This window comes from Squalius cephalus, assembly GCF_949319135.1.
Source record: "Squalius cephalus genome assembly, chromosome: 13".
Classification (NCBI taxonomy): domain Eukaryota; kingdom Metazoa; phylum Chordata; class Actinopteri; order Cypriniformes; family Leuciscidae; genus Squalius; species Squalius cephalus.
In genome coordinates this window covers 27,239,832-27,266,396 of record NC_137134.1, presented here as the reverse complement: position 1 = coordinate 27,266,396, position 26,565 = coordinate 27,239,832, and the positions used below count along the sequence as shown (strand labels likewise).

Here is a 26,565-nt window from a genome sequence, read left to right as displayed (position 1 = left end):
ACTTCTACTGTCGCTTTGAAAAAACATTGGATACCATCACCTGCGACACCAGCCATCCGCTTCAGCCCCAGCCCATCAGCTTCACCTCCACCACAATAGAGCTGGTAAGTCCCGCCCCTTCCGTATAAAACTCCGCTGGACCTCAAAGTTGAAAAACCGTCAATGCAAGTGAATGGGAGAAAATAATTATTTTCTGATCCCGTTTGAATTGTGCCATGAATTGAACATATGTTGTCTGTGAATTTTTTATATAACTTTTCATGTTACGAGTTTGACAGTATATTGTATGATTCTTTGGCTAGCAGTTGTGGAAAAGACATAACGAGAAAGACTACATGTCGCCTATGTGACGTCACCCCATAAAGTTGACTTACCCGTGGTTTTCACCAACCTCAACGATTTTGTTCTCTCCCTGAAAGAAGGCGATGAAGTGCATCAAAGACACAGCCATGTTTAGCGGGATCCGTGAGCTAGTGTCCGTGTGCTAGTGATGTTGACGTTTCAAACGCGTCGAGAGCAGCGAGAGTTGTAGTCCACAAAGTGCTCTCACACAAAGTCTAACCGTATCAAACTTCTACCCGCTAAATTCTAGCATTCTTTACACAAAAAGTTATATAAAAAATTCACAGACAACATATGTTCACATTCATGGCAAAATTCAAACGGGACCAGAAAATAATTATTTTCTCCCATTCACTTGCATTGACGATTTTTCAACCTAGAGGTCCAGCGGGGTTAGCGGAAGGGGCGGGACTTACCAGCTCTATAGCAGCTGAGGTCACTTCATAGATGTCCAATTCAACGGCACCCTCCCTCTCCTTTCCCACTAGAAGAACGACTCTCTATATCCCAGAGAGACGTTTATAAAGTCTTCAAGAGACAGAAACCTGATCAGCTGTCTCCAGTGTTTACAGACATGTTTAACACCTCACTGGAATCTGCCATGTTCCAGCCTGCTTTAAGACCTCCACCATCATCCTTTAAATGACTACAGACTGGTCGCTCAAGGCATCTGTGGTAATGAAGGCTTTGAGCACCTGGTGATGTCCTATCTTAAATCCATCAGTTAAATTTCACGTCTGCTTTTAACACAATCATCCCTGCTCTGCTACAGGACAAACTCTCTCAACTGAGTGTGCCTGATTCCATCTGCAGGTGGATTACAGACTTTCTGACCGACAGAAGGCAGCATGTGAGACTGGGACAACATGTCTCTGACTCCAGGACCATCATGTTCCCCCAAGACTGTGTTCTGTCTCCTCTACTCTTCTCACCTCCAGTCACCAGTCCTTCAAAATATTTAAGTTTGCAGATGACACCACCCTCATCGAGCTCATCTCTGAAGGGGATGAGTTCGCCTACAGGTGTGATATTGACCATCTGGTGTCCTGGTGCAGTCAGAACAATCTGGAGCTCAATGCTGTAAAAACAATGGAAATGGCAGTAGACTTAAGGAAGAACCCACCCCCATCATACTGCGTGACTCCCCTGTCAATACTGTGGACTCTTTCCACTTTCTGGGAACTACCATCACCCAGGACCTCAAGTGGGCACTGAACATTAACTCTCTGATCAACAAAGCTCATCAGCGGATGTACTTCTTGCGGCAGTTGAAGAAGTTTCACCTGCCGAAGACAACAATGGTGCACTTCTAGACTTCCATCATCAAATCCATACTCACCTCCTCCCTCACCATCTGGTACGCTGCCAAAGATAAAAGTAGAATGAACCATGTCATTCGCTCTGCTGAGAAGGTCAAGCCTGAGAAGGCTGCAATTTGCCATCTCTTTAGGACCCGTACAATTCCTGGATTCTAAAGCGGGGAATGAAGATTTTGTCTGATCTCTCTCACCCTGGACACAAACTTGTTGAGGCACTCCCTTCAGATAGGAGACTGCGGTCCATCAAGACTAAAACCTCACGCCACAAAAACAGTTTCTTTCCATAGCCAAATGGCCTCATCAGCACTGTTTCACACACATTATATTGATCGCAGACTACTCAGTCTGCTATGTTGTATATTTTTCAAAGTTAAAACTGTTTTAATGTTAATTATTTATGTATTTTTTATTTATTGATTTTTTATATGAATTTATTATTATTGTTGTGCACCTGTGCACCAGGACAAATTCCTTGTACGTGTTGTTGTACTTTACAATAAAAGCTGATTCTGAAGAAGAAGTCCACTAGCTCTCAACGCTCACTTCGCCTGCAGCGTCAAGTCTTCTGGTATTATAGTTCAATCCCTTTCGTGTATATATTTTCATGCACCTTCATAATGCGATTATAATTTAATTTTGGCAATATTGCGAATAAGCTTTTCCTCATGTAAACGCAAAACTTTTATATTCCATTACACTCCTATGCAATCATAAACGCTGTTTGTGTGTGTGTGTGTGTGTGTGTTTGTAATTAACATGCATGTAAACACTTAAAGAGAGAAAACCTGATAAAATACTTTAGTTTTCTTCCTGTTATATTTTTTTAAATATATAGCCTACCAAAAGTATAACAGAAAGAAAATAAAAGCGTTCGATCTGTTTTCTCATTTTCTCTTTCTCACTTTTTCTCTCTTCATTATCCCCTCATTAAGCCAAGTGTGCTCTTCACACTCCAGACCAGTGGGTGGCGGAACGGCACTCTTTAAGTTGGTTTCACAAACCGGCAAAAACTGAAGAAGAGGAGACGCGCTCTGAACAACAGCTGATTCAAAACAAAAGATTTGAACCTTCACGAAACAGTTTTTAAACGATCACTATTTACAAGTGTAGAGATGCATTCAGACCAGCAGGAAGAACAGAAACCTGTAAAAATGGAGCTTATTGAAGATTACAGTGAGAACAGGAGTGATCCTGATCAAGAACCCCTCAGAGGGAAGCTTGAAGAGACTGAAGAACAGATAGGTTGGTGATTATTCTTGATTCTTCATTAATGATGCTGTGAAACAAAAAGTTAATACATCTTAAGCAGTTCTTTAATGGTTAGCCAGTCAACATCCATTCGTCATATATACTGACATAAATGTGTGTGAAAAATCCCTAAACAAAAAAATGTGACGTTGAACATTATTTTTTACAACAACATAAGGTTGTTTAAATAGCCTAACAGATTTTGTGAGAACAGCTGTGAGAACAGCTTTGAACTACATGTCTTTCTACAATGCGGCACACATAACAAAACAACATAGCAAACCATTTCTGTTAAAAGCATGATTTTTTCAGTCTTTGAACTAAAACTTTTACTTGTATGGCGTTAATAAGTGTTTAGGCCCGTTCGCAACAAGAATGCTAGGCCTAACTAATATTGTAACGACTGAGACAATCATTTAACAATTTTTTTTATATAAAAACACGCCCCCTTTCCTCGGATTTTACCGCTCGGAAGTTTGGACAACCGTGAGGACACCGAGCAAGAATTCCGATACGGAATCCAAGATGGCTGCGCCCTGTGTGATTTGTTTTCATTGTTTGTGTACCGCTTTGGTTGTTTAAATGACGTTGTTTAAATTTTAATCACTCGTCATATTACTGCAATACCTTACTGCGTCCGTATCACTGCCTGTGGTTATAAGAATCTGTCTTGTTGTGAGTGCAATATTGAATGAAGCCTTGTTTCAAACAGGTGTTAAGTCAAGTCAAGTCAAGTCAAGTTTATTTATATAGCGCTTTTCACAACATAGGTTGTATCAAAGCAGCTTCACAGTAATAAAACAATACATCAATGTTTGTTTCTAATGGAACGTCCATGTTTGGTAATGCTGATCAATAGTATCGTTGATTGATTAGTTAAATTAAATATCCAAATATCCCCAACTGAGCAAGCCAAAGGCAACAGTGGCAAGGAACCGAAAAACTCCATCAGGTGACCTAATGGAGAAAAAAAAAACCTTGGGAGAACCCGGGCTCAGTCGGGGGCCAGTTCTCCTCTGGCGTTTATGAACTAGAGACCGGATTTAACTGTAAGATTAAAAGTATTATATGAATGCCTGGCTGAAGAGATGCGTCTTTAATCTAGTTTTAAACTGGGAGAGCGAGTCTGAGCAACGAAGAGTATCCGGAAGACTATTCCAGAGTTTTGGAGCTAAATGTGAAAATGCTCTCCCTCCTTTGGTGGATCTGGATATCCTAGGTATGACCAAAAGCCTCGAATTTAGTGACCTTAAAGAGCGCGATGGATTATAGGGCGATAGAAGATCGGTTAAATAGACTGGAGCTAAGCCGTTTAGGGCTTTATAAGTCAGTAGCAATACCTTGTAATTAATACGGGACTTTATAGGTAACCAATGTAGTGATGATAAAATCGGTGTTATATGATCATATTTTCTTGATCTAGTTAGAACTCTAGCGGCAGCATTTTGGACTAACTGTAGCTTGTTTATTGAGGACGCAGGACAACCAGCTAATAAAGCATTACAGTAATCTAGTCTCGAGGTCATGAATGCATGAACTAACTTTTCTGCGTCAGAAACTGATAGCATATTACGTAGCTTAGCAATGTTTCTAAGGTGGAAAAAGGCTGTTTTTGTAACATATGAAATATGATTTTCAAAAGACAGGTTGCAGTCAAGTATAACACCCAGGTCTTTTACTGTAGAGGAAAAAGTAACAGGACATCCTACTATGTTAAAGTTGTATTGTGAGAGGTTTTGTGGGTGGTTTTTTGAACCGATAAGTATTACCTCTGTCTTATCTGGATTTAATAAGAGAAAATTGCGCGTCATCCAATCTTTTATATCTTTAACACACTCTGTCAATTTGGATAATTTAGCGTTTTCATCTGGCCGTGATGAAATATAGATTTGAGTGTCATCAGCATAACAATGGAAACTAATTCCATGTTTCCTTATAATATTTCCAAGTGGCAGCATATATATTGAGAATAATAGAGGGCCTAACACAGATCCCTGCGGCACTCCATAGTTTACTGGAGTTATGATCGATTTTTCTCCATTTAAATAAACAAAATGGTAGCGGTCAGATAAATACGATCTAAACCAGCTTAATGCTTGTCCTTGAACACCAGTATAATTTTGTAGTCGATCTAAGAGTATTGTATGATCTATAGTATCGAATGCAGCACTAAGATCAAGTAAAACTAGTATTGAGATACAGCCTTGGTCAGAAGCTAAAAGTAAATCATTTGTGATTTTAACGAGCGCAGTTTCAGTGCTATGATGCGGCCTGAACCCAGACTGAAACTTTTCATAGGTGTCATTTTCTTGCAAGAAGGAGCCCAGTTGAGCGGACACAACTTTTTCTAGTATTTTAGACATAAAAGGTAGATTTGAAATGGGTCTATAATTTGCTAGATTATGTGGATCTAATTGTGGTTTCTTAATGAGAGGTTTTATAACTGCCAGTTTAAATGTTCTTGGAACATAACCTAATGATAAAGACGAGTTAATAATATTGAGGAGAGGCTCTTCCACTACAGGTAACACTTCTTTCAATAGTTTAGTTGGTATAGGATCTAGTAAACATGTTGTTGTTTTAGATGAAGTGATAAGTTTATTTAACTCTTTTTGTTCTATAGTTGTAAAGCACTGTAATTGTTCTTGCGGGGTGATAGTTGAGGCTGAGTTATAAGACGCGATTGAGGATTGAACGTTTACAATTGTGGTTCTGATGTTTTCTATTTTCTCAGTGAAGAACTTCATGAAATCATTACTACTAAACTCTAACGGAATATTTTGTTCAGGAGACATCTGTTTATTTGTTAGTCTAGCCACGGTGTTAAATAAGAACCTAGGATTGTTATGGTTGTTTTCTATTAGTTTGCGGAGATGCTCAGCTCTGGCCTCTTTTAGGGCCTTTTTATAACGTGACATACTGTCTTTCCACGCGATTCTAAAGACCTCTAAGTTAGTTTTTTTCCATTTACGCTCTAAATTACGTGTTTCTCTCTTTAGAACATGCGTAGTATTGTTGTACCATGGTGCTTTACTTTTCTCTCTGACTTTTTTTAGTCTAATGGGTGCAACAATATCCAATTTTCCAGAGAGAATGGTGCTCATAATACTAGTTAATTTCTCAAGTTCATCTGTTTGTTTGGGTTCAGGCAGCAGCTGAGACAGATCAGATAAGCTATTTGAAAAATTATCTATGGTGGATGGAAGGATTGTTCTACCTAATCGATAACGCGGCGCAGCATGATATATTACAGGGGTACGTAATATGCAAGTTACCATGTAATGATCAGTGACATCGTCACTTTGTGGAATGATATCTATATCGGTTGGATCGGTTCCATGTGATATAATTAAATCGAGTGTATGATTAAAACGATGAGTTGGTCCGGTAACGTTTTGCTTGACCCCAAAGGAGTTTAATAAATCTGTAAACGCAGCCCCTAGCGCATCATTTGAATTATCTATGTGGATATTAAAGTCTCCAACAATTAATGCTTTATCAAAATTAACTAATAGGTTAGAGAGAAAATCTGCAAACTCTTTTAGGAAATCAGCGTAAGGCCCAGGCGGTCTATATACGGTAGCCAAGGCTAGAGATAATAGGGATGTTTTTCTAACATCTAAGAGCGTAACATTTAGTACAAGTACTTCAAACGAAATAAACTTATAGCCCGTTTTCTGAGTAACATTGAGAATATCTCTATAGATTGTTGCAACACCGCCGCCACGACCAATCAGACGGGGTTCGTGCTTATAGGAGTATCCTGATGGAGTAGACTCATTTAGACCGAAATAATCATTTGGTTTAAGCCAGGTTTCAGTAAGGCAAAGTACATCGAAGCTATTATCTGTGACTATTTCATTTACAATAACTGCCTTAGGTGTGAGTGATCTAATGTTTAGAAGACCTAGCTTTAGAAATTGTTTTTGATTACTAATAGCAACATTCTCTGGTTTAATAACAATTAGATTTTTTCTAGATCCTGCAGTAGATTTATTATTTGATCTCACTAAACGAGGAATAGACACAGTTTCTATGCAATGTTCAACACTATTTATATCAGTTAAATTGGTGCAGCAGAGACTATGATTTGGACTTTTGGTTACTAGTCAAAAGGTATTTAACATTTTGGAGATGTTATCTGACAGAAGATCCGATCCGAATCTGCTTGGGTGTAAGCCATCAGCACGGTAAAGCCTAGGACGCTCCCAAAACAGATTCCAATTATTTACAAAGAGCAGTTTCTGCTCACTGCACCATGACATTAACCATTCATTTAGCGCGAATAATCTACTAAACTTTTCATGACCTAGTCGGTACGTGGGAAGCGGTCCTGACACAATGATCGTTATATCAGGCGATGTGCTGCGTACCGTATCGATCAGATTCCTGAAGTCTTTCTTCAGAACCTCCGTCTGGCGCAGCCTGATGTCGTTCACTCCTGCGTGCAAGACCACAGTTCCGACGCGCTCGTTCAGAATCTCGGGAACGCGAGTGGCGATTTCAGAAACACGAGCACCAGGAAAGCAGTGACTATGCACCTTACTTTTATTTAACGTAGCGTGTACGTGTCGAACGATGGAATCGCCGATGATCACAGCATCGCGTTCTGTTTCGCGAAGGGCGGAGAAGCGGTTTTGTGTGGATATCTCGAAAACCGGGAGGGTCGGAGACAGTTTTCTTGGTCTAGACCTGACTCGCGTCTTCCGCTGTGGAAATATCCAGGCTTCGTGGTGGCATGTTGGAGCCGGAGTGAACGAGACCATGGCTGATCGCGACCTCGACCTTCGGGACCGATGTTGAGAAACGCACGGAGTAGACGAGGTCGGAGTCAGCGGGTTAGTAACGTTAATCACTGATTTGTGTGCATTGGCGTGTGATGTTTCAAGAGCCAAACGCCTGTCTATCAGCTCGGCTTGTCTCACTAAAAGGTCGTGGATCTGTTTCTCAACAGCTTCCAGCTCGGACTGCACCGCGTGCAGCTCAAATGTGTCTTCACCTGCACCAAAAGGTAGACTACTTACATCTGATATATTCGCCATTTTAACAGATGGACAGTACGTTAAGTTAGCAACGACGCTACCAGTGATGCTATCAATATTAATACTAATTTATGGCTTAAGTCTTGGATATAATCCGTCTTTTTAGTGGTACGGGTGTAGAGTAGACGCACGATAGGCGAAAAAATGTTTGTTTGTAAATGAATGCGGAGAAGACGCGTTCAGCCGTGATCCACGGACGTAACCTATAAGAGTATCCAGCGTTGGATCACTAGGCTTGAGACGCGTCTGCTCAACAGTCCGCGTTGTAACTATGAGGTGAGGAAAAGTAGAAAATGTTCGTTGTAAGTGAGTTTAAAGAGAAATCAAGAATTATAAATCAATCGATGGAGCTCCAAAGACAACAACGCGTTCAGACGCGACGCATGCGCATTCGAAACAGGAAGTCTGTTACTAACGTGGCTAGCGTTGCTAACAGAAGGTAAACTAGTTACTAGGTGAAGCACATAGTGCTACTTATTTTGGAGCGCCTGGTACTCGGCCAGTGCTCAACGGCTTTCTGGGTGGCGTCCATGTTTTTCTCCGACTCGGACGCGCAAAACATACCTGGGGCCTCATTTATAAAGCTTGCGTACGCACAAAACGGGGCTGAAAACATGCGTACGCCAGTTCCTGCGCAAAAGGTGGGATTTATAAAGAAAAACTTAACGTGAAAATGCGCACCTGCACGCAAACTCTGACCCATGCGTACGCACATTTTGGAGACGGAGCAGTTTGGCGACACCGATGGTGAGCTGGAGTTAAATGTATTTTTGGTCACTTTTAGAACTTAGAATTAAAATTAAACATAATACAGAAAGATAATACAAATATAATTTCACTCACCAAACCTGTCACTTGAAGCAAATATCCATTCCTTCTTAAATGTCCGCGCTAGCGAGCGCTTTGGCCGTTTAGTGAAACTGACGCAGTTTAAATAAATAAAATAATGATTTAAACAGTTTTACTTCTGATATAAACATTTAGATTAAATATGCCATTCAAATTATGGAGTTAAACACTTAAACATGAATTCATACTGAATAGTTACAATTTTTTTTTTATATTCAATCAATAGAAATATTTGTTGTGGATGCGATTGTTTTTGAACACTTTTTCTGTGGCGTGCTTTAATGTTTTAACCACAGAGATAATTGCTTATCATGATAATACCAGATTGTCTGAGAAAATAGTTTCGTGCAAATAATGCACAAGGTCTATCCGTTTCCATTAAAAATGTAATTAAAATAGAATATTAAAAATAAAATTCGGCAAGTGGAAAAGATTGAGAAAAACTTTCTCTGAAATGTATTTTACACTATTTGATTTATGTAGGCTATTCAAAAACAAGGCAAGGATAGACAACTACTTGATTTGTATTAATGTAATGTTTCTTGTACCGTTTATATCATTTGCATATGATTATTCATCCACGTGATAACGTTTAAGTTATCACGTGGATGAATAATCATATGTAGATGAGGATCTGCATAGTAAAACGAGGCGTTGTAAGCTCCATATATGGTTATTTCGGGTGGAGACGCATGTGCGCACAATCTTCCGCTGACTGGGATTTATAAAGTGAATTCTGCGCAGGTTCTGGCGTACGGACGGTTTTATAAATCTGAATATTTTTTTGCATACGCCATTTTTGGCTTTTGTGCGTACGCACACTTTTAGGAAGGATCCTACGCACAGTTTTATAAATGAGGCCCCAGAACGCTTGAAGTGTGGAAGTGACGTCATATCCGAGGTCCGAGTCGGTTCGTTGACAATAGAGAGCCTAAGTCCCTCCCCTTCCGGTCGACCACCATGGGACCTTATTTCGGAAAAATATTGTATGGTAGTCAATGGCGAGAGACAACAAATATTTTGATCTCGTTTGAATTGTGCCCTGATTTACACATATATGTTTGTCAATTTAAAAGATACATTTTAAAGTCAAGAAAGTCGCAGCTTGATGTAAAACTGCTGAGGTATAAGACTGTGAAAATACGTAATTACAAAGACTACAAACCCAGAAGGCGCACATGGGACGTCATACCTTTTCTCTCAATGAATGAAGCTAACTTTACTGAAGCTAACGTCTGTCATTTTTTCTATAGTCTTACGTTATAATCGTAACGTAACGCCGTCATGCCTGTGTGTTTTGAGCCAGAATACACGCATACGAGCAACGGATCTTGTGACGTACATAGTGCGAGACGAGAGATGTAGTTCATCGAGTGATTTTCACATAAAACTAAACGTTACTCTTCTGTTTTATGACAAACTGCGACTTTCTTGACTTTCATAATTACCTTTTAAATTGACAAACATCATATGTGTAGTTCAGGGCACAGTTCAGACGGAATAAAAAGATATGTTATCTCTCGCCATTGACTTCCATACATATTTTTTCCGAAATAAGGTCCCATGAGCCGGAAGCGGAGGGGCGGGACTTAGGCTCTCTATATAGCTGGTAAGTCCCGCCCCTTCCGTAAAACCCCGCTGGACCTCAAAGTTGAAAATCCGTCAATGCAAGTGAATGGGAGAAAATAATTATTTTCTGATCCCGTTTGAATTGTGCCATGAATTGAATTTATGTTGTCTGTGAATTTTTTATATAACTTTTCATGTTACGAGTTTGACAGTATATGGTATGATTATTCGGCTAGCAGTTGTGGAAAAGACATAACGAGAAAGACTACATGTCGCCTATGTGACGTCACCCTATAAAGTTGACTTACCCGTGGTTTTCACCAACCTCAACGATTTTGTCCTCTCCCTTAAAGAAGGCGATGAAGTGCATCAAAGACACAGCCATGTTTAGCGGGATCCGTGAGCTAGTGTCCGTGTGCTAGTGGTGTTGACGTTTCAAACGCGTCGAAAGCAGCGAAGAGTTGTAGTCCACAAAGTGCTCTCACACAAAGTCTAACCGTATCAAACTTCTACCCGCTAAATTCTAACATTCTTTACACGAAAAGTTATATAAAAAATTCACAGACAACATATGTTCACATTCATGGCAAAATTCAAACGGGACCAGAAAATAATTATTTTCTCCCATTCACTTGCATTGACGATTTTTCAACCTAGAGGTCCAGCGGGGTTAGCGGAAGGGGCGGGACTTACCAGCTCTATAATAGAACGCACCATAAAACAATGGATTGAGCAGGTTGAAGGAGGTTGTTGTTGCATCCTGTGAAAGCTATGTACATGTTTGAACATGTTTGAGGTGAGACATGCTGTCAATTTTGGTGGATGCACCACTAGGCATTTTTTAGTGCCAGTTTTGCTGCTCACGGCATTTTTTCTTTTGTTTGTAGCATCAGTGTATGTATGAGACCATAAGTGTTTTGTTTTTTTTGTTGTTGTTGTTTTTTGTGTGCTTTTTGCACTTTGAGGACTGCTCCTTGTACAATGCAACTTCTGAAATAAATCACAACTGCCATTTTTAAAATCTATCCTTTGTACTGAGCCTTCCTAACTTCTCCCAGGCATCTTGGCAATTCTCTACATGACACCCACTTTTAGTAATTAAAAACATCCCCACAAAAGAGATAAGAGAGCAGAAATGGAGTCACCAAGGAGACCATCAGTTAAGATGGTTTTATTGACTGGGTCAGTGACGTTTTAGAATTTCAAAACAGTAAAAAAATAAAAATGAAAAGACAAATTAAAGGAGTCATGACCTAGTATTACCTTGGATACCTACTGCTGTATTATAGTCTTTCAGGCCCTTCTAAAAAAGAAAAGTGGAAAAAAAATAAACACAGAGCTCCTCAGACCCTTATTTCTGAAGGCATTATTGTCTCGCGAGATCTGATGCGATATTTTGGCTGTCGTGGACAGTCATTTTAATAATGCAAATGAGGGGCGCGTTGATTGGTGGCAGGAAGGAGGGGGGTTCGCTTTAGCATATCATTCCAAAATGACATCATGGCGCAAATTATGAATGAACCCGACCTGGCCGCGACCGGCTTCCCGGCCAGTGTATAAGGGCTTAAATCAAACTTCATTCACGCACACATATATGAAACACGCTTGCATACATACTAAGTAGTCACACATACATGTATATGAACTCTCCACGCACATACTCATACACATAGTTACTCATATGAGACGTGAGCACACACACACACACACACACACACACACACACACAAACTAGACGGCGCCTCATATATAAGCGTTAGGCAATCAATATACAATAGCCGAATTCATGATGATCTCAGTCATTTGTTGTTTGCAAAGTAACGTTAGCAGCCATTCCCCATGTTTACCTCGAAGCTAATACTCCCGCTAGCATACAATAGCCGCATTAGCAGTTGGCTGCTGCTGTTTGTGAGACAGAGTAGAGCAATAAAAACACATTCTTACTGTTTCAATTGCAGGCAAGTGTCTGATTGTTGAAAATGGCCCCTTTTTCCCGAGCTTCGATGCCATGTTTAGTTAGCACAGACACATAACGTTAAGCCAGTGGGAAGGGTTGTAGGAACCGCGTCATTAAAAATGAATTTAATCCACTGGTCTCTGACAGCTTGGTCCGTTCTTGGGAGAGAAAACACATTTACATGTTGATTCTGGCAGTCAACAACAGAGCAACTCAGTGTGCCCTACGTTTCTGCTTCTTTCTCGACTGAATATGAGGGGAGGAGGGGCGCCAGGGCGCACTTCCTGCGGCAGGTCTACGGTGTCCATATATGGGATATCCTGCCCTGTCATGACGTCAAGTCGGAGCTGAAATCAAAATCTCGTATTTGAGTGCGCGTGCACGCGCGCTGGTTTATGAACCCTGGGGTAAACGAACGCTTGACTTTTAAATATCGGCTTCCCGGCCAGTGTATAATCGTTAGGCAATCATAACATACATTGATTCTCGTGGAAAAGTGAAAATTGCAGGTCATGACTCCTTTAAATAAAGCATGACACGGTTAAATACAACCAAGAATGTAATAGTTGATCTGTAAGTATTCTATAACAAGTTGCAAAATATAAACACCTACACCACAAATACTAGATATTTTGTTTTTTAACGACTACAGCATGTCATCTATGGACATTTGTTCTATTATGTTATATATATATATATATATATATATATATATATATATATATATATATATATATATATATATATATATATATATATATATATATGGGTCAAAGACGAGACGTCACCATTTTGGTGTCCGCATCAAATTAAATTTACAAAAGTGATTTTACATACAAAAAAACACATATTAAATGCAAGTAAAGTGTCTACTTTCATGTTTCAAATAACTTTTGTGAAAATAAAATGACAAAATATGAGTTAAATAATGCTCCAAAGTGTAAAATTGTCATTCAGCGTAATGGTCCGGACTTTGATTTTACTATTACATTTTTAAATAAACTTATAAAATACCATGTTAAAAAAAATATTTGCTTCCTTGGCATGTTCACATAAGTGTTGGCTGTATTATATTAAAAGGACTATGTGTTATTTTTTTCCTTAAGTATTGAAATAACTAGGGGACTTTTGTCCCGAATATGCAGTTTGTCAGAGGTCATTCAGTGTAACAGGATCAGAAAGCCATTTTGAAATTAAATAAACAACCAATAGTCATCAAGCAGTCTGTGACATCATCAATGGGCATCCTGAAGATTGTGTGGTGCTGCAGCAAGTTAAATTTATTGCTCTTAAATATTTGATAAGTTCACCTTTTCATAGTTGTAACTTGAGTTACAAAAACATGTGTCATTCAGTGAAATGCCAAAAAAACACTTTTATTGTTAGATTTTTTGAAAAACAAGTAAATGTTGTGAATAATTATGATTAATCTTTCTGGTCAAGTTCACTGTTTGATATAGGTAGCTAGTTGTTAGCTAACAATATTAGCTTAAGTAGAAGTTTCGTCATTCAGGGTAATGTTTTGTCATTCGGTGTAATGGAAATTGTCTGTTACACCACAGTGTCATCCATTACACTGAATGACAGTGTCACTGTTTAGTTAACATTTTTAGCATTTTATTTATATTTCAGACAAATGAGGGATGTTTAGCACTAAAAGAAAATATTAAACTTTATAAATATTAATGTTTAAATGCATTTTTTTATGCGTTACTGATTTATTTTAGATGCCCACAAACAAAGAGAGAGTTATAGGCACCACTATAAAGTTAATGCAGGCCCAGTAGCTAGGGCAGCGCTTTTAGCAAGGACACGAGAAAGGTATTGAGGATTGCAATGTCAAAATAATAGGGCTGAGTTAAAAAGATTGATTTCTCGATTTTAATCGATTCTCATTTTAAAGAACCAATACTGATTTGTAAATCGATCTTTCAGTTTATACTGTTTTCAGTTGATGTTAATCCATATCAGATTTATTTGAAATCGAATCAAATCGTGAAATTTGAGTCAAAGTGCATTTATCCATCATAAAATTCATCATAAAAATGCATCTATTCATCATTGAAGTGCTCCTCATCGCTCTGGGGGGTTAATAAAGGCCTTCTGAAGTGAAGCGATGCGTTCGTGTAAGAAAAATATCCATATTTAAAACTTTATCGACTAAAATAACTAGCTTCTGGCAGACGGCCTTACGCATCGATTTACGGTGGACGAGTAAACCGTGACCTGTCGCACAACATAATGTTGAACGTGGAAGCGCAGACGATAGAGCAAAATCACGATCAGAGGTGGACGAAGTACACAACTTCCTTACTTCAGTGAAAGTATAGATACTACTGGTCAAATATTTCTCTGTTACAAGTAAAAGTTGTAAAGACCTATTTTTACTTAAGTAAAAGTACAGAAGTACTCGTTTTTAAAAATACTTAAGTATCAAAAGTAAAAAGTAAATGTCAATGCATTGTTTTATTATTGTTGCATTGTTGTATGTAATACTTAAAGTACCGTATGCCTCTGAATATATCTATGCCTGCCTACCCTCATTTCAATATCAAATTTATTTCTAGAACACAGTTCCAGTAGTGGGATTGAATGTGAGATTGAATAAGTGCACTAAATAACGTCCACAATGGTTTCGGACACCAAAATGGCTGTTCCCTAAAATATTGCCCTATTTAAAGTTTTTGGGCTTTTAGTGTGAATATGTTAGCCTTACTGTTATCTATAATCTAGTGTGCTCCAAAACAATGACAAAATTCACATTTAGAAAACCAAATCCAACATTGAAAATTAAAATCAGGTTTATGTCAGAATCCAATGTCAGATTGACGTTGATCTCCAACATTGGACAGACGTTGTATTGTGGTTGAAAATGAAAATAGGGTTGACGTCAGAAACCAACATCAGTCGAGTTCTGATGTCAACCCGACTTTCATTTCCAACCAAAATGCAACCCCTGCAACCAAAATCATCCACTGACTGATGTTACTTTCTACTCAAGGACCATGACAGAATTGTAGTGGAGTAAAAAGTACGATATTTGTCTTTCAAATGTAGTGAAGTTAAAGTAAAAAGTTTCCAGAAAAAATTATACTCAAGTAAAGTACAGATACTCAAAAAGTGTACTTAAGTACAGTACTCAAGTAAATTTACTTTGTTACTATCCACCTCTGATCACTAATAAGAGTCTAAAACGAGAATTTTTAAAGAGAAATGTCGGAGGAGTTTGAGTTTGTTGGCGAGCCCTGTTTGTTTGAACCGCGGAGGCTTTAAACTTACGATACTCCTACATCTACGTCATACATCGTCAAGTGTTACTCTTTTGGCGTAAGTTGACTTGCATAGGCCGTCTGCTGGAAGCTAGTTATTTTAGTTGATAAAGTTTTAAATATGGATATTTTTCTTACACGAACGCATCGCTTCACTTCAGAAGGCCTTTATTAACCCCCTGCCATGTGGAGCACTTTAATCATGAATAGATGCACTTTTATGATGGATGGATGCTTTTTTTTATGGACTTCAAAACATAAACGGCTATTCACTGCCATTATAAAGCTTGGAAGAGCCAGGACATTTTTTAATATAGCCTAACTCCGATTGTGTTCGTCTGAAAGAAGAATGTCATATACACCTAGGATGGCTTGAGGGTGAATAAATCACGGGGTACATTTTATCTTTGGGTGAACTATGTGTGTTTGTCCTTCAAGTTCTCAATGAAATGAGATATGCTGATTATACAGTATTACCACCAGTTCAGTTAATTTTTACATGAATATGATATGCATTGTGGAATAAAATGGTTATTCTTTTCAGCATCTGCTTCTGTGATTTGCTCAGGAATCTAATGATACAGAATAATATTCAAAACATTGCAATAATGGGAACAATGACAACATTTTCTAAATTTTTATCAAAATGTCATTCAGAGTAACAAACCATGGTCATTCGGTGTAACAGATATATTTATGTAAAAATAAAAAAATATACTTATTCTGAGCTGTACTTATTAAAATATGTAAAACAATATGTGCTCCTACTAAATTTTATTAGATTTTAATTGATTTTCAATTCCTTACAAAAACTTCTTGCTGACAAATGGGTAAAACCTAATGGTTTAAAGGATATTGGCGAAGTATAAAGATTTAAAATTACAAATAATTATTATTTGGGAGCTGCACTGTGATCTTTAAATAGAATCCTATAATATGTTATCAAATTTGAGTTTTTCTAAAAATGTCTGATAAGATTTTTTTGCATAAAAATATTGTTACACTGAATGACATTTTAGTCGGTGTCTTCAGTAAAATCATAGTAAAAATGTATGGTGGTAATTATTTTTTGCTCAGAAAAATATAAAGTTAAACAGGACATATTCTAATGTATGTGAAAAAGAATAAATTTAAAGCAGTTTAACACTTTTATTTTTTTGATGCCTGAAACCCCCTTTTTCGTCTTTGACCCATATATATATATCATACTAGCTCTCCTCCATTATTTTCATGAACCATGTAAACAAAGTGTTTATTTTTATTTATTTGAAAATTCAATGTTTTACCATATGACATATTTTGTTTTACCGTATGACAGTACAATTTCAATGTTTCATTGCATTTTTAATGTAATAAATTGATGTAGGCCAATTCAGAATGATTTCAAAGAAACTCAAGGCATCTCAAGTGAACCTTTTATTAACAGTAGAATATATTTCCCAACACTTGAACATTTCTTTTAGTCAACTCAATTCTCTTTCAGTACATTCTTGTAACATTAACATTCATGTCTGCTATCATTCATGTAACATTCATGTCTGCTATCATTCATGTAACATTCATGTCTGCTATCAAAAGGTTATGAACAACCTAATCTCATATAATTTACAGTAATAGCTCATATCAAAAGATTCATCACTTTTTCACGAAAAACTTGTAACAAATAACAGTAACACTGGAGAAAAACAGACGAGTATGTCTGAGACGAGTATATCTCAGACGAGTATGTCTGAGACGAGTATGCCAGACAATTATTTCTGAGACGAGTACTTCTGAGACGAGTACATCTGAGATGAGTATATCTCAGACACGAGTATTTCCGAGACGAGTATTTCCGAGACGAGTATTTCCGAGACGAGTATTTCCGAGACGAGTATTTCCGAGACGAGTATATCTCAGACGAGTACATCTGAGACGAGTTTATCTCAGACGAGTACATCTGAGACCATCTGAGATGAGTACATCTGAGACGAGTATATCTGAGACGAGACGAGTACATCTGAGACAAGTACATCTGAGACGAATATGTCTGAGACGAGTATGCCAGACAATTATTTCTGAGACGAGTATATCTCAGACGAGTATATCTCAGATGAGTACTTCTGAGGCGAGTATGTCTGAGACGAGTATGCCAGACAATTATTTCTGAGACGAGTACATCTGAGACGAGTACATCTGAGACGAGTAGGGGTGTAACGGTACGCAAAAATCACGGTTCGGTACGTACCTCGGTTTTGAAGTCACGGTTCGGTTTATTTTCGCTACAGTAAGGGAAAGAAATGCAAACATTAAACTGCAGGTTGTTTATTACTATAAACTTTTTTAACAATTTGTTTACACTTTTTTTTTTTTAAACACTTTTTAATATAATAATATATATATATATAAAAAAAAAAATAAGAAATAAAATACTGCAGCAAAGTTCTCCACTAAATAAAATACTCTCAGTCTCAAACCAATATCACATAATATATTTAATGAAAAATATAAATAAATAACTATGATTACAGTGCAGCATTACCAATCCCAGCTTGTAGGCCTGCTCATATTTAAAAATTAAGACTGGGGGAAAAAATTAACTTTAACTGCACAATTTTGCTGTAATTAATTGCAATTCCTCCAAGCTTGTGATCATCAATAATTAACCCTTTAAGTGTCACCCCCCTTTTTTTAAATATACATGAAAATGCACATTTCGACTTTAAATGGTTGTAATTAAAGAATGCTTTGGAGTATAGACATAAAATTGGTCTTGTTTTAAAGAAGACATTTGGCAGATTTTTGTTGAAGTGAAATAAATTAAGCAAGTGAAACAAAAAAAAAGTTATATAAGTTTGAGTGTATGAAAATGTACAATGTAAAAAAATTAATTATTCATATTTTATATAAAATATATATTTTTAAAACCTGGCCGACTCTAAAACTGCTAGAAAATCAAAGCCAAAAATCTGAGTAAGTTGTGTTTCAAATTTTAGGTTGATATCTCAAAAAATGAGCTTTCAGTGAGATTTTGTTTGGGCGCAGTACCAAACATTTTCACTAGGTGACAACCAGACTCCATTACTGCCCATATAAGGGCGCCTCCATTTCCATATGTGTTATTAAAAATATTTTAATATCTTTTTTTCTAAAATAATTGAATGGATGATACCTTTTGACCTCTTGGCATGAAAACAAACTGAGGTTTCAACCATTCTTTCATGATTTTTCATGTTCATTGCTATTTCAAAATAAAGGTCTGAACACGCCTTAGGAATATGAAAATATTTTTGTTGCAAATTGATAAATTACAGCTCCTCTGTAATTTATTTTGAAAATCATTCACCAAATATGAAAACTAGAGTTTGTAAGCTTTCAAATGATATATAGTTTGTCAAGATTAGTTTATGTTTGTTATAGGATATTACTGTTTTAAATATGTAATGATTTTGGGCCCACCGGTGGGCCGGTGACACTTAAGGGGTTAAACTTAGAATCACCTAATTAAATGAAACACCGGGAAAAAAAAGGAACATAAAATAGCCCTATATTAAAATAATATTAAACCTGTATATCAATGTATTATTATTTTTCAATAATCAATCAACAATCAATTTAAGATATTTTTTTCCAATTTTTTACTAATTATCAAAATAAAATATATTCCTAGAAAGCTGACGTTATTATTTCCAGAGCATGTAATCAGAGCAGGTCATTTTACCATTGTTGCCAGCATGACTATACCAGCTCAGCAAACAGAAGAGTCTACTACTGAGAAATTTCACCTTATTTGAGCGGACTTTGCTTTTCCAGTGCGTGATCGGTACATGATTGGAGTGTTTGGGCCGTTAATGACAGAGCAGAACGCGCAGCGCAAACACGGAGTCGAACATTGAACATTGAGCAGAGAGCGCAGCGCGCAGACCATGGCGCAAACACACACACACACACACACACGCGCGCGCGGAACGGAGAGTGCGGCGGCGCACACGGAGCGGAAAAGTTTTTTTTCGCCCTGCAGTCGATTTCATTGGTTTAGGTTACAGTGACGATGGGTAAAACTTTAGAATCAGCTGCAGGGCGGGATTTGCGCTGAACGCGGAGACTTCCGCCACTTAATATGTTCGTGTGGAAACACGAAAATGTACCTATGTTCCGCACACAAAATATTGCATTCAGTCATTCGGTACACACGTGCACCGAACCGAAAGCCCTGTACCGAAACGGTCCGGTACGAATACACGTACCGTTACACCCCTAGAGACGAGTACATCTGAGACGAGTACATCTGAGACGAGTACATCTGAGACGAGTACATCTGAGACGAGTACATCTGAGACGAAGTACATCTGAGACGAAGTACATCTGAGACGAAGTACATCTGAGACGAAGTACATCTGAGACGAAGTACATCTGAGACGAAGTACATCTGAGACGAAGTACGTCTGAGACGAGACGAGTACGTCTGAGACGAGTACGTCTGAGACGAGTACGTCTGAGACGAGTACGTCTGAGACGAGTACGTCTGAGACAAGACGAGTACGTCTGAGACAAGACGAGTACGTCTGAGACAAGACGAGTACGTCTGAGACAAGACGAGTACGTCTGAGACAAGACGAGTACGTCTGAGACGAGTACGTCTGAGACGAGTACGTCTGAGACGAGTACGTCTGAGACGAGTATGCCAGACAATTATTTCTGAGACGAGTACGTCTGAGACGAGTACGTCTGAGACGAGTACGTCTGAGACGAGTATGCCAGACAATTATTTCTGAGACGAGTACGTCTGAGACGAGTACGTCTGAGACGAGTACGTCTGAGACGAGTACGTCTGAGACGAGTATGCCAGTCAATTATTTCTGAGACGAGTACATCTGAGACGAGACGAGTACATCTGAGACGAGTATGCCAGACAATTATTTCTGAGACGAGTACGTCTGAGACGAGTACGTCTGAGACGAGTATGTCTGAGACGAGTATGCCAGACAATTATTTCTGAGACGAGTACATCTGAGACGAGACGAGTACATCTGAGACGAGTATGCCAGACAATTATTTCTGAGACTAGTACATCTGAGACGAGTACGTCTGAGACGAGTACGTCTGAGACGAGTACGTCTGAGACGAGTACGTCTGAGACGAGTACTCGTCTGAGACGAGTATGCCAGATAATTATTTCTGAGACGAGACGAGTACATCTGAGACGAGACGAGTACATCTGAGACGAGACGAGTACATCTGAGACGAGACGAGTACATCTGAGACAAGACGAGTACATCTGAGACAAGACGAGTATGTCTGAGACGAGTATGCCAGACAATTATTTCTGAGACGAGTACATCTGAGACGAGACGAGTACATCTGAGACGAGTATGCCAGACAATTATTTCTGAGACGAGTACATCTGAGACGAGTACATCTGAGACGAGTACATCTGAGACGAGTACATCTGAGACGAGTACATCTGAGACGAGTACATCTGAGACGAGTACATCTGAGACGAGTACATCTGAGACGAGTACATCTGAGACGAGTACATCTGAGACGAGTACATCTGAGACGAGTACATCTGAGACGAGTATGCCAGACAATTATGTCTGAGACGAGTATATCTGAGACGAGTATGTCTGAGACGAGTATGTCTGAGACGAGTATGTCTGAGACGAGTATGTCTGAGACGAGTATGCCAGACAATTATTTCTGAGACGAGTATTTCCGAGACGAGTATTTCTGATACGAGTATATCTCAGACGAGTATGTCTGAGACAAGTACGCCAGACAATTATTTCTGAGACGAGTATATCTGAGACGAGTATATCTGAGTATCATATACTCTCACAGTTATACCTTTCCCTCCTCTTGGCTAGGTTCTCCTCTCTAGCTGCAGGATCTGCCCTTAGCATTGCATGGAAACGTGCACGCCTCTCCTTACTAGAAAGAGGTATCTTTAATAATGTGAAAAAATGCTTGAAATAGGCAGAAATATATTATATATGTTAATATTAATTCATAGTAGTTGTACAAACTATATATGTGATAAAACAATTAAGAAATAACTAAATAATTCAGTTAAATGCTCTGTGTCATATGGTATAACAACATGTCATACGGTAAAATCATTTGTCCGTATGACATTTTTTGTTTGCCCTTATGACAGTTTCATGCTTTGTCATTTATAACAGGCAGTTGCTTGGCCACCTCCTTCCACCTTTACCCTTGACCTTGACTTTTAAACTTTATATTTCACCTGTAAATCCATATTTTTTTTTCAAATTTTAAATGTATTAAACCCTTTTTTGACGTTTGACCATATGACACCCAAATCTGTGACACATGGTAACACACTTGGAAAAGGTGAAATTACCTGAAATTTAGGAGCAAAATTTTAAACTTAACTTCACCTTGGCTGGTCTTCAGGGGTCCTCTGAGTGATGTCATCACATGTCACATGACTTAAGTCATTAATATTCAGTTCCAAAATGGCTTCCAAACTTTGTTTTACCGTATGACATAGGGAAAATGTGTCTTTGCGGAACAATTTGTTTTAGATACTAATGACATTTCTTAAAGGTCTATCTTACTGATACTTTAATATGCTTATCTTAAGACTTGAAAAAATATGCCAAATGAAAAATGTGATAATTTTTAATTTTAATCATTTTAAATGCAATTGTCTTAAATAACTTTAAGTGAATTCCGTTTGACCGTATGACATTTGACCACATTAATAGTCTAAAAGTTACCTATTTTTGAAATTTTCACACAATTATGAACAGTGAGGAGGACAAATGATGTGAGATTAAAGCATATATATAATTTTAAACCTATTTTATATAAATAATTAAATATATAATATTTATTGCTCCTGGAAGTGCAAATCAGTGCGACACGTCACTGACCCTGCTGCAAAAAATGTTATATGGTAAAAACAGAGACCATAGGACAGAAAAATACACATTAAAACAGACTTTCCCTATATTAATTTGTACTGATCTATAAATGAACATGCATTCCAGGACATTGTGTGTGATATTGTTACGTCTTGTATAGTGCATCTTGAATTTGTATTTTTCACTCATGCTTTATGAGAGAACTACTAGTTAATGTAACCCCACCTTAGAGGTGGGTGATATGGCAAATAATATCTTAAGATGATTTTTTTTTTTTTTTTTAAGAAAATCATGATTTTATCATGATTCTTGTTTTGCATATTGGTTTTACTATTTTGCAAGTGACTAAGCAATACATCATAACTAATGTCCCTATTTTAAAAATAAAGCTTTACAGAGTCATAAAATATAAAATAAAAAGGGTGGCTGACATTTAGGCCAAAGTGGCAAAGATTTTAAGAAAGAATTTTTATTAAAAAAAAGCATTAAAGTACGAAGTGAGAGGAAGCTAAATTTCAGTGAGGTTGTCAAAAATAGGCCTACTAATTGTTTATATTGTTTATAGTAATTGTTTATTTAAAAAAAATATTTGATGATTTACTGAAAATTAAAACTTTTTAACTTTCATTTTAGGCCTGATGGTAGACATTAAGAAGAGTGAAGAACTGGATGAAGCGGAGGAGGAACATCGTGTCAAAACTGAAGAAAAATCTTTGAGTTGCTCACAGACCGGAAGTAAACTTGTAGTGAGAAGAGCCATCAAAAATTTCACTTTCTCTCAGTGTGGAAAAAGCTTCCCATACAAACAAAGTCTTAAAGATCACATGACCGTTCATAGCGAAGAGAAGCCATTCACATGTGATCAGTGTGGGAAGAGTTACACAGTTAAAAGAGCCCTTAATTATCACCTAAAAATCCACACTGGAGAGAAGCCGCACACATGTGATCAGTGTGGGAAGAGTTTCACACTAAAAGAAACCCTTAAGAGACACATGAAAATCCACACCGGAGAGAAGCCGCACACATGTGATCAGTGTGGGAAGAGTTTTTCACAAGGATACCTTAAGAGACACATGAAAATCCACACCGGAGAGAAGCCGCACACATGTGATCAGTGTGGGAAGAGCTTCACACATAAAGGAGCCCTTAATTGTCACGTGAAAATCCACACTAGAGAGGAGCCGCACACATGTGATCAGTGTGGGAAGAGTTTTACACTAAAAGGAATGCTTAAGGATCACATGAAAATCCACACTGGAGAAAAGCCGCACACATGTGATCAGTGCGGGAAGAGTTTCACACTAAAAGGAACGCTTAAGAAACACATGAAAATCCACACTGGAGACAAGCCGCACACATGTGATCAGTGTGGGAAGAGTTTTACACTAAAAGGACCGCTTAGGGATCACATGAAAATCCACACTGGAGAAAAGCCGCACAATTGTGATCAGTGTGGGAAGAGTTTTATACTAAAAGGAACGCTTAAGAAACACATGAAAATCCACACTGGAGAGAAGCCGCACATATGTGATCTGTGTGGGAAGAGTTTCACACTAAAAGTAAACCTTAAGAGACACATGATAATCCACAATGAAGAGAAGCCGCACATATGTGGTCAATGTGGGAAGAGTTTCAAACAAACAGGAAACCTTAAGTTTCACATGAAAATCCACACTGGAGAGAAGCCGCACATATGTGATCTGTGTGGGAAGAGTTTCACACAAATAGGACATCTTAAGAATCATATGAAAATCCACACTGGAGAGAAGCCGCACACATGTGATCAGTGTGGGAAGAGTTTCACACAAACAGGACATCTTAAGTATCACATGAAAACCCACACCAGAGAGAAGCCGCACACATGCTATCAGTGCAGGAAGAGTTTCAGAAGTGTTCGAGCTTTGCAATTACATCTGTGTTCTCATTCTGGAGACAGAAAGAAGCACAAGAAAGTTGAAACAAAGGGGAAGCCTTACACGTGTTCTGCTTGTGAAAAAAGTTTTACACGACTGAGCGCTTTTAAAGTACACCAGAAAACACACCAGTGTGAAAGACATTTGCTAAACTGAAAAAACGTCATCAGAGAATTCACATTGGAGAAAACCTTTCAAGTGTTCACATTGTGACAAGAGATTTAGTCCACCAGGACAACTGAAAATGCACGAGGATCCACACTGAAGAGAAGCCATTTCATCCTCCTCCAAGTGAAAAAAATAAATAAATTATTGTATATTATAAAAATTTTCCTTATTCTTCTTCAGAATTATTAAGCATATGTAACATATTTAAAAATTGTCAAAATCACGTGATAAAATACAAATAACACAAAATACACATTTATCAAAAAACATAATTACTCTTGATATAAGGCAAAATATTACAAAATTATGAATGTAGTTATTGCTCTAACACACAATGTCAAGCAGTAAGAGTTGTTTCTTCCACAAGATCCTGTCCTAACTAGCCAAAACTAATTACCAAAAAATCATACTAAATTTTATAGTAAACTAGTTTAATTTTCAAGACCAAAGGTTTCAAGTTTGAGATTTACTCAGTTACTCCCAGAAGAGCAATATCTAATTAGTTTTATTCCTATATATCATTAGCTTTAGGATATAACTTGAATTAATATATTTTATTATGATTTTTGTATTGTCCTTTTCCCCGCTAAATTTCAAATTTTTTTCTTTTACTCTCTTTTATGAAAAAAAAAAGGATCTCCCGCACACTATTCGTACTTGCAAGTATCAAAAAATCTTTATTAACAGCGTTTCGGTCTCACGACCTTCATCAGGCATTAGGTCGTGAGACCGAAACGTTGCTAATAAAGATTTTGTGATGCTTGCAAATACGGATAGTGTGCGGGAGATCCTTGTTTTTTGTTAATTTCTTGACCTAATTTCTTTTTTTCCTCGCACCTATCACCCGCAGGTGTGCGATTGTGTTTGCTTTTTGATTGCCTCTTTTATGAAAAAAAGTATTTTTTTTTTTTACATGTACAAATGTTTGTGTGCTCAAGTGTATTCCGGGAAGCTGGCATGTCACCACCACGTCCCTTTAGGGACTCCGTACTGCTTGGTATAATTTTTTATAATTAATTCATCAAAATGATCATAATTTTGCAAAGCATTTAACTACTTTCTGCTATTACATCTTTAATGCCCTTTCCCTTCACATTTCTGTTTTGGACTTTTTCTTATAATAAAACCTTTTTCTAGTTAGGCTATCAATTATTATGTTTATGAGTATGGAACCACGTTCGTTTTTAAAAGCTCTCTATCTCTCTGTTATATTTTTGGCCTTACAAACCTGATATATGGAATTTGAGGAAACCTTCTCAACAAACACTTTTACTTATTTGAAGGTTTGTATATTAATAACATACTTTGCTCTTAATCCACATTAACATGTCGAATAAAAATACACCTCACAGAGAGGTGTCTCTCTCGTCTCATCCCAAGAAGACCGAGCTCTTCTTGGGCTACTCCTTGACCGAGCTCTGTTTTGGAAGTAAAAGGGGTGTTCGTGAAGCCAGCAGAGGGCGCTGCTCATCCTGTGTCTGCGCAGGTCTTAAAGGGATAGTTCACATTGGAAATTAATTTTTGATATGTTTTAGCTTACCTCAAGGGCATCCAACATGTAGGTGTCTTTGTTTCCGCAGTCTTTTGTTTTAATTTGGACTCTGTGCTTGTGTTTTGAGACAGTGACCATCGACCTGCATTATATGACTGACAGACAAGAACGGTTTGACCTAAAAATATCAAAATTGAAACTACTGCGGAAACAAAGACGCCTACATGTTGGATGCCCTTGAGGTAAGCTAAAACATATCAAAAATTAATTTCAAAGTGAACTATCCCTTTAATGCTTTATAATGATGATAAGGAAGATATTGTACCCTAAAGTTCAAAAACTAAACTGCAGCCTAAACTTCAGGTCCAGACTCTCCTTCGTCATAAGAAATCACAGAGTGTTTTCTGAAGAAAGCAGGGATCTTACCGTTATTATTACAACATTAATGTTGTGTTTATTTTCACCTGGTCAAAATTTGAAGTTGTTTTTGAAACTGTTCCGCGAACTGGGGAGGAAAATGTTTCACGC

At 37.8% G+C, this 26,565-nt stretch overlaps 2 protein-coding genes across 2 annotated transcripts in view; one reads left to right on the top strand and one right to left on the bottom strand.

Moving 5' to 3' along the window:
* The window catches only part of LOC307169809 (uncharacterized protein), a 294,785-nt gene that overhangs the window by 155,090 nt on the left and 113,130 nt on the right, over window positions 1–26,565 (bottom strand). The window lies entirely within an intron of this gene.
* LOC307169821 (uncharacterized protein) lies at window positions 2,594–24,693 on the top strand. Its single transcript, XM_079890648.1, has 2 exons — window positions 2,594–2,903; window positions 23,098–24,693. The coding sequence occupies exons 1-2, from the start codon at window positions 2,774–2,776 to the stop codon at window positions 24,531–24,533; spliced, it is 1,566 nt and encodes a 521-aa protein (XP_079746774.1). The 5' UTR covers window positions 2,594–2,773; the 3' UTR covers window positions 24,534–24,693.

What these genes read in the sequence shown, in the direction of transcription:
- LOC307169821 (XM_079890648.1), top strand. Translation starts at nt 2,774, where the DNA reads ATGCATTCAGACCAGCAGGAAGAACAGAAACCTGTAAAAATGGAGCTT. An exon ending in AGAGACTGAAGAACAGATAG is followed by an intron (nt 2,904 to 23,097) that starts GTTGGTGATTAT and finishes CTTTCATTTTAG; the next exon opens with GCCTGATGGTAGACATTAAG.